This window comes from Strongylocentrotus purpuratus, unplaced genomic scaffold (assembly GCF_000002235.5).
Source record: "Strongylocentrotus purpuratus isolate Spur 01 unplaced genomic scaffold, Spur_5.0 spur5_scaffold_21, whole genome shotgun sequence".
Classification (NCBI taxonomy): Eukaryota; Metazoa; Echinodermata; class Echinoidea; order Camarodonta; family Strongylocentrotidae; genus Strongylocentrotus; species Strongylocentrotus purpuratus.
This window is the reverse complement of record NW_022145607.1, coordinates 22,771,669-22,784,982: the sequence shown is the minus strand read 5'-3', so window position 1 is coordinate 22,784,982 and position 13,314 is coordinate 22,771,669. Positions and strand designations below refer to the sequence as shown.

Here is a 13,314-nt window from a genome sequence, read left to right as displayed (position 1 = left end):
ACAAACATTAACATTACCGCAATAGCCAAAATGGGTTAAAGGTTTCAACCATTTTCTGGATGAGGAGGGGCTAGTGCTACAGCTCCCTATAAAAACCACCCCCCTCGTACTATGCGTACACAGGCAAAATATACTGGCATGCATGAAAAGTCATATTAAAACTTGTCTTTTTGTCTTTTTCATGCTCTTATCTTATTTTTCTTTTGGGCTTTTTAAAAAACCTGTAATTCCCTGATTTGAAAAAATATTATTTCTTTATTCCCTCACACTGTTTGCCCAATTATCCTGATCGTATATTATAAACAAACAAAACAACAATAACACATATTGTTCGACGGTGGGGAGGGGGTAGCTTAAGATATAAGTCCATCATACAAAAAGAAAATCATGGGGGTAGTTTCCTCCCTTCCACCTCACTCGCTGATTGTTGCCCGTAATCAATCGCAATTAGGCCATTAGAACAGAAACTATTGCTGGACTTTGCAGTTTGCCCACAGATTATTGATATATTGCTTTATTCTTTGGTCGGTCCGTACACTGCATTATTCTTTGGTATAATTCTGTCATTGCTTTCATGCGAGGTTCACACAGAGAGAGGAAAAATGGAGGGGGGGTATATATGATGGGGTATGTGTTACTTGTGTGTTCATATGCATGAGGGGCATTTGAATTTACATGTCATAATTTTTTTTTAAATTGTAATTAATTTTATTCATTATTTCATTTGGTATTACCTTGTGTATGTGTGTATGTGTGTGTGTGTGTGTGTGGGGGGGGGGGCTTGCCTACATGTGTGTATATATAATATATATATATGTAGATCTAGTGTGATAGGGGTGGCTGTGTGTGAATAATAAAATGAGCATGGTATGAAATTTGGTCAGAAAACATTTTTTGCTGATCGTATGATTGGAAACTACTGTATGTTTATGTTGTTTTCCCCTAATGGAGCTGGTTTCGAGGGGGGGGGGGTAGTGGGTATGAGGCATGTGACTAATAATGCCATCCCTTTGAAAAACTTGATAAATACACAAATACATCTGATTCTATGTTCATACTGATATCAGCCTGGGTTTTATGAGACTTTTTACCCATATGTATACACGTACTGATATTAAATAAGGTACTAATTAATATGCACATCCAACTTTTATATGATTGAACATCAATTCATAACATCACACTTCTCAAAACGCCATTTTTTAAGCACAATAACCATATTTGCTGCAAAATATTCCAAATATCTCCCCTATTATGGTTGATAGGGAAGAAAGGTCCCTAGCAATCAATTCTTAACTTTTTGTTTTCTGCCGTTATTAATTACTGCTCAAGTTTCAAACGTCATTTTTGTTTCAGATACACATTTCCAAGATATCTAGTACATGTAGGTACTTCCCAGATGGGGACCATTGAACTAAAAAACTAAGCAAGAAAACAGGCCTCGGCCCATGGTGATCTAGAAGTAACCTTTATCGTTAATTTTACGCCTCAGTCACACCGACAAACTTCACACCGACTCACTGACAAATACCGATTTTTGATGTTCCGATAATGTAATTTTTTGATACCTCAGCCCCACCAACGAGGTCGTCACCAGACCAACTTTAGGCCGAACAAACATTAACATTACCGCAATGACCCAAATGGGTTAAAGATTTCAACATTTTCTGAATGGGGAGGAGCTACCGCCCCCCTACAACTCCATCCCGCCTCGTATGCGTACACAGGCAAAATATACTGGCATGCATGAAAAGTCATATTAAAACTTGTCTTTTTGTCTTTTTCATGCTCGTATCTTATTTTTCTGTTGGGCTTTTTTAAAACCTGTATTTTTTTATTTAAAAAAAAAAAAATCTTTCTTTATTCTCCTCATACTGTTTGCCCAATTATCTTGATCGTATATTATAAACAAACAAAACAACACCAACAGATATTTTCGACGGTGGGGAGGGGGTAGCTTAAGATATAAGTCCATCACACAAAAAAAGAAAATCATGGGGGTAGTTTCCTCCCTTCCACCCCACTCGCTTGTTGCCCGTAATCAATTCACCCCGATGCGAAGCCGAGGGAGTGTAAACACCACCTTGGGAGTGACCATCATCCTCATGAGCAGTCAATATTTGCATACTATTGCTGAACTTTGCAGTTTGCCCACAGATTATCAATAGACCCTATATTGCATTATTCTTTGGTCGGTCATGTACCGTTGAATTATTCTTTGATCGGTCACCCACACGCACACTCACACCCATCCACGTTCACCAGTAGGCCTACCGTATTTAATTATGAGCACCTCAAACGGAATCGAAGCAAAAGTTGCAGTGGTAAGCACAAAATAAGGCCTATATAATAATTTCATTACTATTAGTATTACTATTATTACTAATACTACTATTACCTTATACATAGATTCTTATTCACTGAATTCTATCAATTGACCTAAGGTCAAATGATAGAACGCCAAAACCCTGTGATAGTACGCCTAACCCCTCCGCGACTTTTGCCCACACAGAACCCTATGATATATAGAGGCCTATGTGGGAGTTGAAAATTCAGCGAGCGCACAGGATTTGAAATGTCTCCAGCAGCCAACTCCCCCGGTGTCGATCACGGCGCTCACGCATTGCAATTTACGCTGAGCCGCAGTAACTGCAGTCAGGGGCGTCGCTAAGAGTGGGGGTGCGACCCCCCCCCCCCCCCCAACCTAGCAGGATATTGTCGGTAAAATTGCGCTGCCGTCGGGAAAATTGAGAGAAGGGGAGGGGACAAAGAGAGGGAAAGAAAAAGAAAGAAAAACTAAAAATGCAATCGTGTCACAACGATGTGCGTGCAATGACGCCATGTTTCTACGTGTCAAACGAAAGAGCTCCTCTCGGACTATCCAGAGCAATTTGTACGAAGTCTGTAGCTTCTGTGATACTGGAGATAGGGCGAAAGAAAGGCCTCAACAGTGACCTTCATGGGATGGTAGTGACTACGCCTACGACGTTTGAAAGAAATTGGGATAGGGGAAAGAACTTAAAAAGGGCTCTATGTCAAGCGCGTAGCCAGGATTTCATTTTAGGGGGCGGTAGTGAGCCCGCGAAGCGTGCAAATCACTTAGGGGAGTGGGTGCAGGGAGGGCAGAAGCTTTGAAAAAAGACGATTCGTTGTACCTTTCTCGACTCATAATCCAAATAAGATAATCAAATAGATAAACGTGTAGATGCCGAGGCTGAAATATCTGAGAATACATTGTACATAAGGTCTCATCATCATCTTTTATCTATTTACTAATAATTTTATTTCCAACCTAGGTAACTGGCGCTAACAAGGGTATTGGTCTAGAAATCGTTCGATCTCTGTGTCGCCATTTTGGACAAGATGGCGTCGTCTACCTGACCGCGCGCAATGAAGGGCGTGGTCGTGCCGCTGTTGAGCTCCTCCAAAAGAGGGACTTTATCCCAAGTTTCATCTTCTTAACATTACTGACCAATTGACCATCGATGAGATTCGGGCTTACTTGGAGAAAACACACGGTGGCATTGATGTATTAATCAACAATGCCGGTGTGGGGGATCTAGTAAGTAATATCCATTTGGTTAAAAATAATGATGGTATCTTACATGGCGCTCATGTCCGTCACGCCCCGTTAACTTTATTTACCCGGTCATAGCCGAGGGGCCAGATATGTACCGCTCTGGCACAATGAGGTTCCCATTTACACCTGGGTGGAGAGTGGCAAATGTAGATTAAGGTCTTCCTAAATGACGTTACTACCGGTTGAGATTCAAATATTTTTATCGTAGGATTACAGTGAAGTGAATAGCAATAGGTTAGTAATTAACATTACCATGTGTATTCACTGAAAGAGCATGAATGATTATGAGGTGGTCGACAATTGGTTGCATATTTCAAAATATTTTAGGAGATTGTCATACCCGTAGAAAGCTTACGGTCTGTTCTGTCACCTGACGCCGACAAAAGGAGCTGGCGATACAAATTTATGCTCAAATGGGCAAAAGCCACTTTTGAGAAAGGGTGCAAAATCCACATTGGAGAAGAATTTGTTCTGGCTGGTATCATGCAGGAAAGTTGAATCTCGGGAAAAGGCTTAGAAATTTTAATTTTGCTGAGCATTAGAAGACGATTGCTTCGTCCTCTGGTTATCTTTAGACATCGCAACATCATTGTTATGCTTGAGTGAACAATTATTGATAGTTTTTGAGTTTTTTAAATATTATTTTTGGTGAGTTTTATTATGTAAACCGTTTAAAAAAAACTTTTGAATTGTTTGTCGATTTTTTTTTCTGGAGGGAGGGAGGGGGGATAAATAGCGCAGATATCAAGGCGATCGAAATGACGCCTCTTGTGCAACGAGTTCTATAGGTATAATGCTAGATTTAGGATTGGGGTAAGAGAGATAGGTATCTTAGAGTTTGGATCAGGATTGGGGTTATTGCTTTCGATTAATTTCGAAATTTCAACATTCGACGGCCACAGTATAATTGTGTCGTAATGGTGCTTTGGTAGTTGCTCCGTCGACAATAATTGCTTAGGGCTTTATTTCGTTAAAAGTATGTTGACGTTAGGTTAGCAGACGGTTTTAAGGTTAGGTTTAGCATTAGTGTTAGGCATTTAGGGTGAGGTACACACTAATCAATAAGTGTACAATTCTTCTTCACCCGTTGCCGAATGCGCCTAGGTGGATGCAATCTGCACCCCAATTGCACTCTTATTTCTTAGTGTGGGTGTTTGGTCCAGGGTTGGATTCAGGAATTCAGTTAGTGGAGGAAATTCCCTCGGAGCAATTGTCGAAGGAGCAATTGTCACATGAGCACAGTCTCGTCCTGCAGTAAGTTGTTCAAAATATAGGTGTATTTCTTGTTGTTTCAGCATGAGTTTGACATCCCTGTACATGAGAAAGCAGTCCGGATCATGAACACAAACTACTTTGGTCTCTCTGCTGTCTGCCGCAGTCTTACACCCCTGGTTCGGTCTGGTGGAAGGTACGTCACATTGATAATCTCAGACCCCTTTTGGGGGAGGGGTGAGAGACTTTCAATTTCTTTCAGTTGAATCGTTTCTAAAAACTCAAAGTCAGTCGCAAGAACGAGCAAGACTTATGTCACATTCATACCAATGAGACCGACACCAGACCGACAACAAATCGATTAAGAATCTACATGCATGCCCTGATTTAATGGAAACAGATTCTGTCGGTCTGGAATTGGCGTGGATTCGTTTTGGCGGTGTGACTGAGGTATCGTAGGCCTATAATAAATTATGTTCTCTTAAACAAACGATGTCCAGTACTATAGCAGCCTCAGTAGAGTGACAAGTGGCGATAGTAACTGTTACAGCTAGGCACCTCATCGCAGGCACGGATCCAGGATTTCTTAGGGGAGGGGCCCAATTTTTTTATTTTTTTTTGCTCCCGAAAATCAGAAAACCGCGCCGGCCGAAAAGTCGCTCAGTGGGGGAGGGGGGGGGGGGGGGGGGGGGGGGGAGGGGGAGGGTAGTGAGCCCTTTTTTTGTTGCTCCCGAAAATGCACCCCCCCCCCCCCTTGAGCGTCAGGGAGAGGGGGGCCCAAACCCCCAAAAAGGTAAAAATCACGTTTTTTTTTTCAAGGGTGGGGGCCGGACCTCCCCCCCCCCCTGGATCGCCACTGCCTCATCGTCATACCCATCTGGGCATAGGAAGAAATACACTGTTTGACGGTACAGATTACAGAATCAACGCATTTTTACAAAAGTTAACTTGAGACCCATCCTCCATATTCATCCGATTTGTTCCATGCATGCAAACAATTTAGGAGACGTGATTTTGATGTCTATATTTAGAATCTAAATTAGTAATTGGTCGCAATCGTTGCTTGTATTTTTCTTTAGATGAATAGGTCAAAAGAAGGGACCGTGTTTGTGTTTGCAGGGAAATTATGAAGCAAGTGGATTGAAATTCTGCACAATTAATAAAGCGAAACATGAAGAAAAAAAATCCAACCCAAGTTATCAAAATTAATTATTTTTAACATTACTTTCTCTCCTGGTAGGATTGTGAATGTCGCTAGCACGACGGGATACCTAATGTTCAGAGAACAGTTAAATGATGAAGTCAGGAACAGATTTCGACAAGCTAAAGATGAACAAGGCGTCGTAGATCTTATGAATGAATATCTGAAGTAAGTTTCACCATTTAAAGCCATTCAAGATTTAATTTGGGTTCATTTATTTCATGATATTATTTATTTCCTATTCTCATGAGTGACTTTATTCATCCCTGGCGAGTGCCTCGTTTTGAAGGTGTAAGATCAGTGCCCCATTTTCACCTCTGATAATTACTCTTTGTACTTTAATTGGCACATGCTCCTTTTTTTTCTGATAAGTGTCCCCATTTCCTCTTATCATTAAACGCGCAATTTCCCCCTAAGCTTGCTCGCTACGCTCGCACGCATTTATAGATGATATACTTATGTTACTTACCAAAGGTCTTTTCAGTCTTCCATTATGAGAATGTGCTTATAACTCCATAAGAATTGCGTTTTTTCCTCTTTATAAGATGTAATTTTTCGCACTGCGACCTCACAAATGATTTTTCAGACCAACATACCCAACTGCAAAGTATGATGCTTAGGCAATATCTTGTATGGTGTATAAAGTGAAACAAATATTAAAATCATCCCTGATAATGCAATCACAATGAATCAACGTCTAAAATATTGTATGTTTTCGCTTTGAGATTTCCCTTTGTAGGTACCCTTTTTTTTCTTCCAGAAAGTGCCCTTTTCTCTTGGTGCCCCCCCCCCCCCCCCCCCCCCCCACTTTGGGAGTAATTTCAATTTGTAAAGATTTCGGCTTGCACCCAGTAAAACAAAAAAGCAATGTGTTGTAATAAAAAACTTGAAAGTCAGAAAATGTCTTGGAACCTGCGTGATTCGAACCTGCCATCTACTGCTTACTGGACAATGACTCTACCACCAGGCCGTCACTGGTCCATGGCGTATCCACAGTGAACTAAAAACAAAAACCCCGGCTTGCCCGATTCTGACTTATCAATATTTATCAGTCCGCCAGTGAATAGACTAAAGCTTTGAATGCTTCCTGGGAGTGATTTCAAGTTGTAAAGAAATGTCGGCTTTAATTATAAGATCGAGCACGCGTCGATCTTTACTTACTGGGTCCCAGCCAAAATTTATTTACACGATGACTTAATAGGAAATGCAGTAATGCATTAACATCTGACTTAAATGCATTTCTTGAAAGTGTTTGCGATCGAGTTTTCATTTCATTTAAGAAATGTCCATATGCAAACACTTGTTCGTTTTTAGCCTATAGTGAACATCATCTGAGATGCAATGAACCAATTCCATTGGCCTATTTGGGACTCTCCTAGTCTCCTTACAGGAACTGCTGTTGTGACCACGCATCTTTCAACAATTATTATTATAAGTTGATACCGTACGTGGTTATTATTCACAATATGGCACGGTATATTATACAAAATACAAATCTTTTACGCAACACAGATGCTGTCTCAGAGGTACCACGGCAGAGAAGGGTTGGGCAGTCCCAGAATGGGCTTACGGCATCTCTAAACTCGGTGTGATCACACTGTCAAAGTTACTGGCTGAGAAGATTTCACAGGATGACGCGAAACAGGATATACTCCTCAATTCAGTATGTATCATATATTTGCGTATGGGATAATAAGTGAATAATGATACATTAATAAACCGTCGAAGAGAGAAAATAACGTTAGGCTATAAACAGGGGAGGCGATTTCTTTTCATGACCGGGGGGGGGGGTGGAGGAACGAAATGCGAGGGACGAGGGAGCATAGTGTAAACTGTGCTTAGGTGATACCAACTGAAGCCTTTGTCAAGTAGTCTGTTATATTAAAGGAGAAGACGGTAATACCACATTAATTATATTGCAAATGAATGAAATCTCATGTTTATCGTCCGAATTTTCGTAAACTAAATAGTTCCCTTCATCAGGGAAGAGCATTACAACTGCAATTAAGTTTTTTTTAATATATTTTTTAAAACTCTTTTCAGTTTAATTTTCTTTATCAGGGAACTTTAACAGTCCATATTCGCCTCTTTCGTTTTCAGTGTTGCCCGGCTTTAGTACGCACTGAAATGACTGCTCACAGGCCGGATAACGTAATAGGATTGACCAAGATTACTCCGGCAGAGGGCGCTGATACCCCTGTGTTTTTAGCTCTCCTCCCTCCCAGGGCAAAGGAGCCGAACGGAATGTTTCTAATGTGGAGGACAGTGTACGACTTTATCCATACCGATGTTTCTATACCAGACGTTCATCTGTAATATTTGTAAGAAATATCTTTAAAAACACAAAATGTGGGCCTAGATGCCTGGACTAGACTCAGTCCTCTTGTGAAATTAAATTTTTATTTTCCGAGTAAAGCCTTGTTAAGATTTGCCGTTTTGTTTTAAACTGATATATATATATATATATATATATATAATACAAAAGCATAATTGAAACATTACACATGGCTCAGTGAATACGTGCAAAATCTTTGTTGCGCGTAATTGCTATTCATTAACACGTTTACGATTTACCACAGTATATTTGAACGAGTCTTAAGACCCCCGTTTACGATTTTACGTCTTACGTTTACGTCCCCACCCGCTCCTCCCCCACAGGTATGTGCCCCCAAAAGTACGTACCCCCTTTATAATGGATGGACTCACGAAACGCCACTGTCATTTAAGGGTGGTGGAATGGTAATCTCAAGACCCCCCCCCCCTTCGGCCTCTCCTGTTTCAAACATTTAAGCATTTCTTTCCTAGCGCAAATGCTCTCTTTGTGGCAATAAGAATGTTCTTTGTTAAAATTTAACATTTATTTCTTTTACAAAGTGTTTCTGATTGTTTATTTCTTCTAAATTATTTTGCCAAGTAAATCTGTGATATTTTAAAAATGAACTACAATTTGTAACTGATATCTATAAATGTATGTTCTTATCATATTTTGAATGGCCAAGAATATCATTTTGGAATTCTGCATGTATATATCTCTTCTTGTATACATTATGTGAACGATATCATTTAATAAAGGAACCCTGTGGAAGGGGGGGGGGGGTATTTTGTCATGCAAAATTTGATAAATAGATATATTCTAAGTAAATGCAAACTCTACAAGTGGAATGCTATGCAAGAAGAAATAAATAGTGGGAAATGATGAAGACCTGGCCATAATTATTTTTTAAATATTTAATTGTTCTCAGTTTCATGAAGTTTATTTAAGCCTATCTGCACTAGTTTGGCCAGGAGGGATAAGACCTCTCTGCAAGGTCACTGACAGGTGGTTATCTCATCAAATCTGCTCTCAATTAACATAAGAAAAAGGGGACCATGGGGACCAACGGTTACCGATTAGGCATTGCTTGCTATATAGAGGGCGCAAGTAGCTACAAGTAGTGCAGTGGGGCTTTAAAAAGCAGATAAGATGGAGGGGGAAGTAATGAGGGTTGGGATGAGACTCGTAGTCTGCAGGCACATACTCTAGCTTAAAGGTACCATGTCCCATTTGCAGCTCACATCAAATTATGTACAACTTTGCAGGAATTATGAATATGGCACGTATGTCCTTATCTGTGACATTCAAATTATGCAAGAAAACCCGTTTAAATTTCTTGACTTAACTGTCATCCGCTATCGAGTGACTGGCTGACTTCATTTTTTCTTTGGTAATACAATTCATAAAATGAGCTGTAAAGGGTACATGAGCATTTGTTTATATCAATAACCCACTTCTCGTTATGGCCAAAATTAAACTGATTGAATCTTTGTGCAGCACAAAAACGTACGACCATTCGGTGCAAGGGTCTGAAAATCAGACTATTTACTTAAAGGATTGCAATCACTAAAGTCGATTCGACGACTAATGTTCGTTATTTTCCCACAAAAATGTTCATGCCCTTTCGTTTTGAGGAAAGTTCTAAATTAGTATTATTTTTCAAATGCGGGTGGAATTTGTTTGGCCTGCGAATGGGACATACATGTAGTACACTGCTGTATGCTGCTCACTGTGTGAAGTAACACGGTTACGCATAGCGAGTGACACGGGTTTGTGCCTGCAAACTATGGTGAGAGGGTATGTAAGAGAGTGAGAGAAAGAGAGAGAGAGAGAGAGAGAGAGAGAGAGAGAGAGAGAGAGAAAGACAAGAGAGAAATTGATTTTTATTTATTCATGTCTTCTTTATAAAAGCAGGGTGGTCTCATTCAAGCCGCAAGGCCTGCTTTACAAGGGAGCCCTGCTGTAACAAACAAATTACATTTCAAATATCTTACAATACACATACATAAAAAACATAATATAAACAAACTATAAAACATTTCATACAAATAGGAGATTAGATGAAAATGGAAGAGGAGAGAGTAAACGAGAGAGAGAGAGAGAGAGAGAGAGAAAGACAAGAGAGATATTGATTTTTTATTTATTCATGTCTTCTTTATAAAAGCAGGGTGGTCTCATTCAAGCCGCAATTAAGGCCTGCTTTACAAGGGAGCCCTGCTGTAACAAACAAATTACATTTCACATATCTTACAATACACATACAAATACACAAAATATACATATAAAAAACTGATATATAAACAAACTATAAAACATTTCATACAGAGAGAGAGAGAGAGAGAAAGGGTGGAAGGAATACTTCATGTAAGCGATCGCATAATATAGAAGAAGTCAATTCACTCACTTGAATTTCACGGAAATTTCGTTTAAAAAGAGAGACAAAAGAAAGAAAGAGAGAGAGAGAAAGAGAGAGAGAGAGGGGGGAGGGGGTAAGGACATTGAGAGAGGGAAAGTAGTCTGCAGACAAAGACTCTTTGCCACAATTCATAAAGCCTTGAGTAGTAGAGCCTATATAGCTCTGTCGGCCTGGCTGTGTCAACTATACCATACCTAACACCAGGCACGTACGCAGGATTTTTTTTCAAGGGGGGGGGGGGGGGGGGGTTAACATTTATAAATCTGACCGAAAATTTCGCAACGACTCAGCCAGCTGCTGAATAAGGGGGGGGGGGGGTTAGGGGGTTATGAGGGGGTTTATACTCATAAAAAATACCAAAAAGGGGGGTTAACTCCCCCCCCCCCCCCTGTGTACGCGCCTGCCTAACACAATCCATGATTACACCAAGGAGTTTCCGTTCTCCAGCTCCCTGATTATTCCTAGTCTGTAGGTGCTAAAGCACAGAGCCAATGAAACTTTCCATCCGCCTAGTCTCAAAGTGTAGACAGTTTAGACACTGTTACTTACGATTAACTACGAGGGATTGTGACTGCAATCTAGAGTAAGAGCGAGCCAGGACATAAGAGAGGAAGAGAAAGAGAGAACAGAAGAGAGGATGGGAGAGAGAGAGAGAGAGAGAGAGAAGGGGAGCTAGGAAGTACGTAATAATGGAAAAGCTCTCTGGATTCACAGTAGACTAGTTGTGATAAATAGATCTCTAATTTGAAAAAAAAAGAGGAAGACGATTATATCGACCGACAACAAAACGTTGATAATAATCATACACAAAGTTGAAGAGAATATAAAACGGTAGGCATGTGGATGGTTGAAGTATTTATATTAGCACAAGAGAGAGAGAGAGAGAGAGAGAGAGAGAAAGAGAGAGAGAGAGAGAGAGAGAGAAAAGAGAGAGAGAGAGAGAGAGAGAGAGAGAGGGGGGGGGGGAGTACGCTCACTGGATTCACAGTAGATCAGTTATGATGAATAAATCTTTAATTCATGAAAGAGGAGGACAATTAAACTCCAAAACGTTGATAATATTATACACAAAGTTAGTGGATGGGGGGGGGGGTTGAAATATTTACGATCAGTTAGAGCGTAGCGAGCGAAGCGAGTGGAGCGTAAATTGGCGTCGGGTCCAAGGGGCTGAGCCCCGTGAAGCTCAGTGGTTTTAGGCATTTATTTACGGTCAGATGAGCATATTTTGAACCTAACAAAAAAGTAAGAAAAAATCCCGGAAAATCATGTCATTTCAGCAACATTTCTAAATCACTGGTATTATATCGAAATAGAAATAAACCACGTTTGAATAGTATTGGCCCCCCCCCCCCCCCCCCCGCCAAAAAGAGAGAGATAAAGAGAGAGAGAGGGAGAGGGAGAGAGAGAGAAGAAAAAGAAGGGGTAGGGAAAGAGGAGAGAAAGGGGAAAAAAGAAGAAGGAGGAGAAAAGAAAAGGGGGAAAGAAGGAGATCAGGGGGGGGGGGGCGAAAGGATGTTGCCTCCCCCCCCCCCCCCCCAGCAAAAAAAGAGAGAGAGAAGGAAGGAAAGGGAAAGAACAAAGGAAAAGAGGAGATAAAGGGAAGGAAATAAAGAGGAAGAAGAAAAGAAAAGAAGAGTATATCAGTTGCAATTTTCCCGCCAACAAAATGTGGATTTGGGGGGGGGGCCAAAAGGCCCTTGCCTCTCCCCTCCCCCCCCCCCCCCCCGCGCCAAAAAAGGGGGAGGGAAAGGGAAAGAGAAGGGCTAAAAGGGAACAAAATAGAGGAAGAAGAAAAGAAAAGGATGAAAAGAAGGGGAGATCAGTTGCGATTAATTCGGCAAACAACGTGTGGATCGGGGTGACCGAAAGGCCACTGCCCTCACCCCAGCAAACTTAAAAGAGAGAGAAGGAAGGGAAGGTAAAGAGAAAGAGGAGAGAAAGGGAAAGAATTATAGAGGAAGAAGAAAAGAAAAGGGGGAAATAAGATAGGACCAGTTGAGATTTTTATCGCTTCTTCTAACATCATTGTACAACTATCATTGTACAAATGTATTTATTTATTCCTGTTTGATAACAATTCAATTCAATTCAATTCAATAAGGGTTTATTCATATGATGTTCTGGCAGCCGAAGCTGCATTGCAGATCATTTGTACAAGGTAAAAACATCATGATATTTAAAATACACTGAGCATTATACATGTTGACACAAAATAAAATTAATGACATATAAAAGGATAAAAATACTGGACACATTTATACACATAATAGGCAACATCATTAAACATAAACATATACACAAATATATGAAGCTTACTTTTTTTAATAATAATCGTTTAAGATACGAACAAAATAGGGAATAGAGCTGTTATTAAAGCGACTAGTTTTACAAATAAATTGAGAATATTTCTGTACATTTCGTAAATTAAATTTAACAATTCTTTGACTTGGTAGCCATAACGAACACAAATCATGCTTTTCTAATTTAATGGCGAAATCAAAACAAAGTTTATTCCTACGTTCTTCCAACGTTAACAAATTGCACAGTTCTAGAGCATGATTATATGTTTCATAATTAAGTCCCAAAATAAT

At 40.2% G+C, this 13,314-nt stretch overlaps 1 protein-coding gene across 1 annotated transcript; it reads left to right on the top strand.

Moving 5' to 3' along the window:
• The first annotated feature begins 2,224 nt into the window (after positions 1 to 2,224).
• Positions 2,225 to 8,892, top strand: LOC592403 (carbonyl reductase [NADPH] 1). Its single transcript, XM_791929.5, is given in 7 exon segments — positions 2,225 to 2,324; positions 3,297 to 3,426; positions 3,429 to 3,562; positions 4,876 to 4,988; positions 6,033 to 6,161; positions 7,506 to 7,656; positions 8,094 to 8,892. Coding segments are annotated over 7 exon segments (912 nt in total). The 5' UTR covers positions 2,225 to 2,285; the 3' UTR covers positions 8,310 to 8,892.
• The last annotated feature ends 4,422 nt before the right edge of the window (positions 8,893 to 13,314 follow it).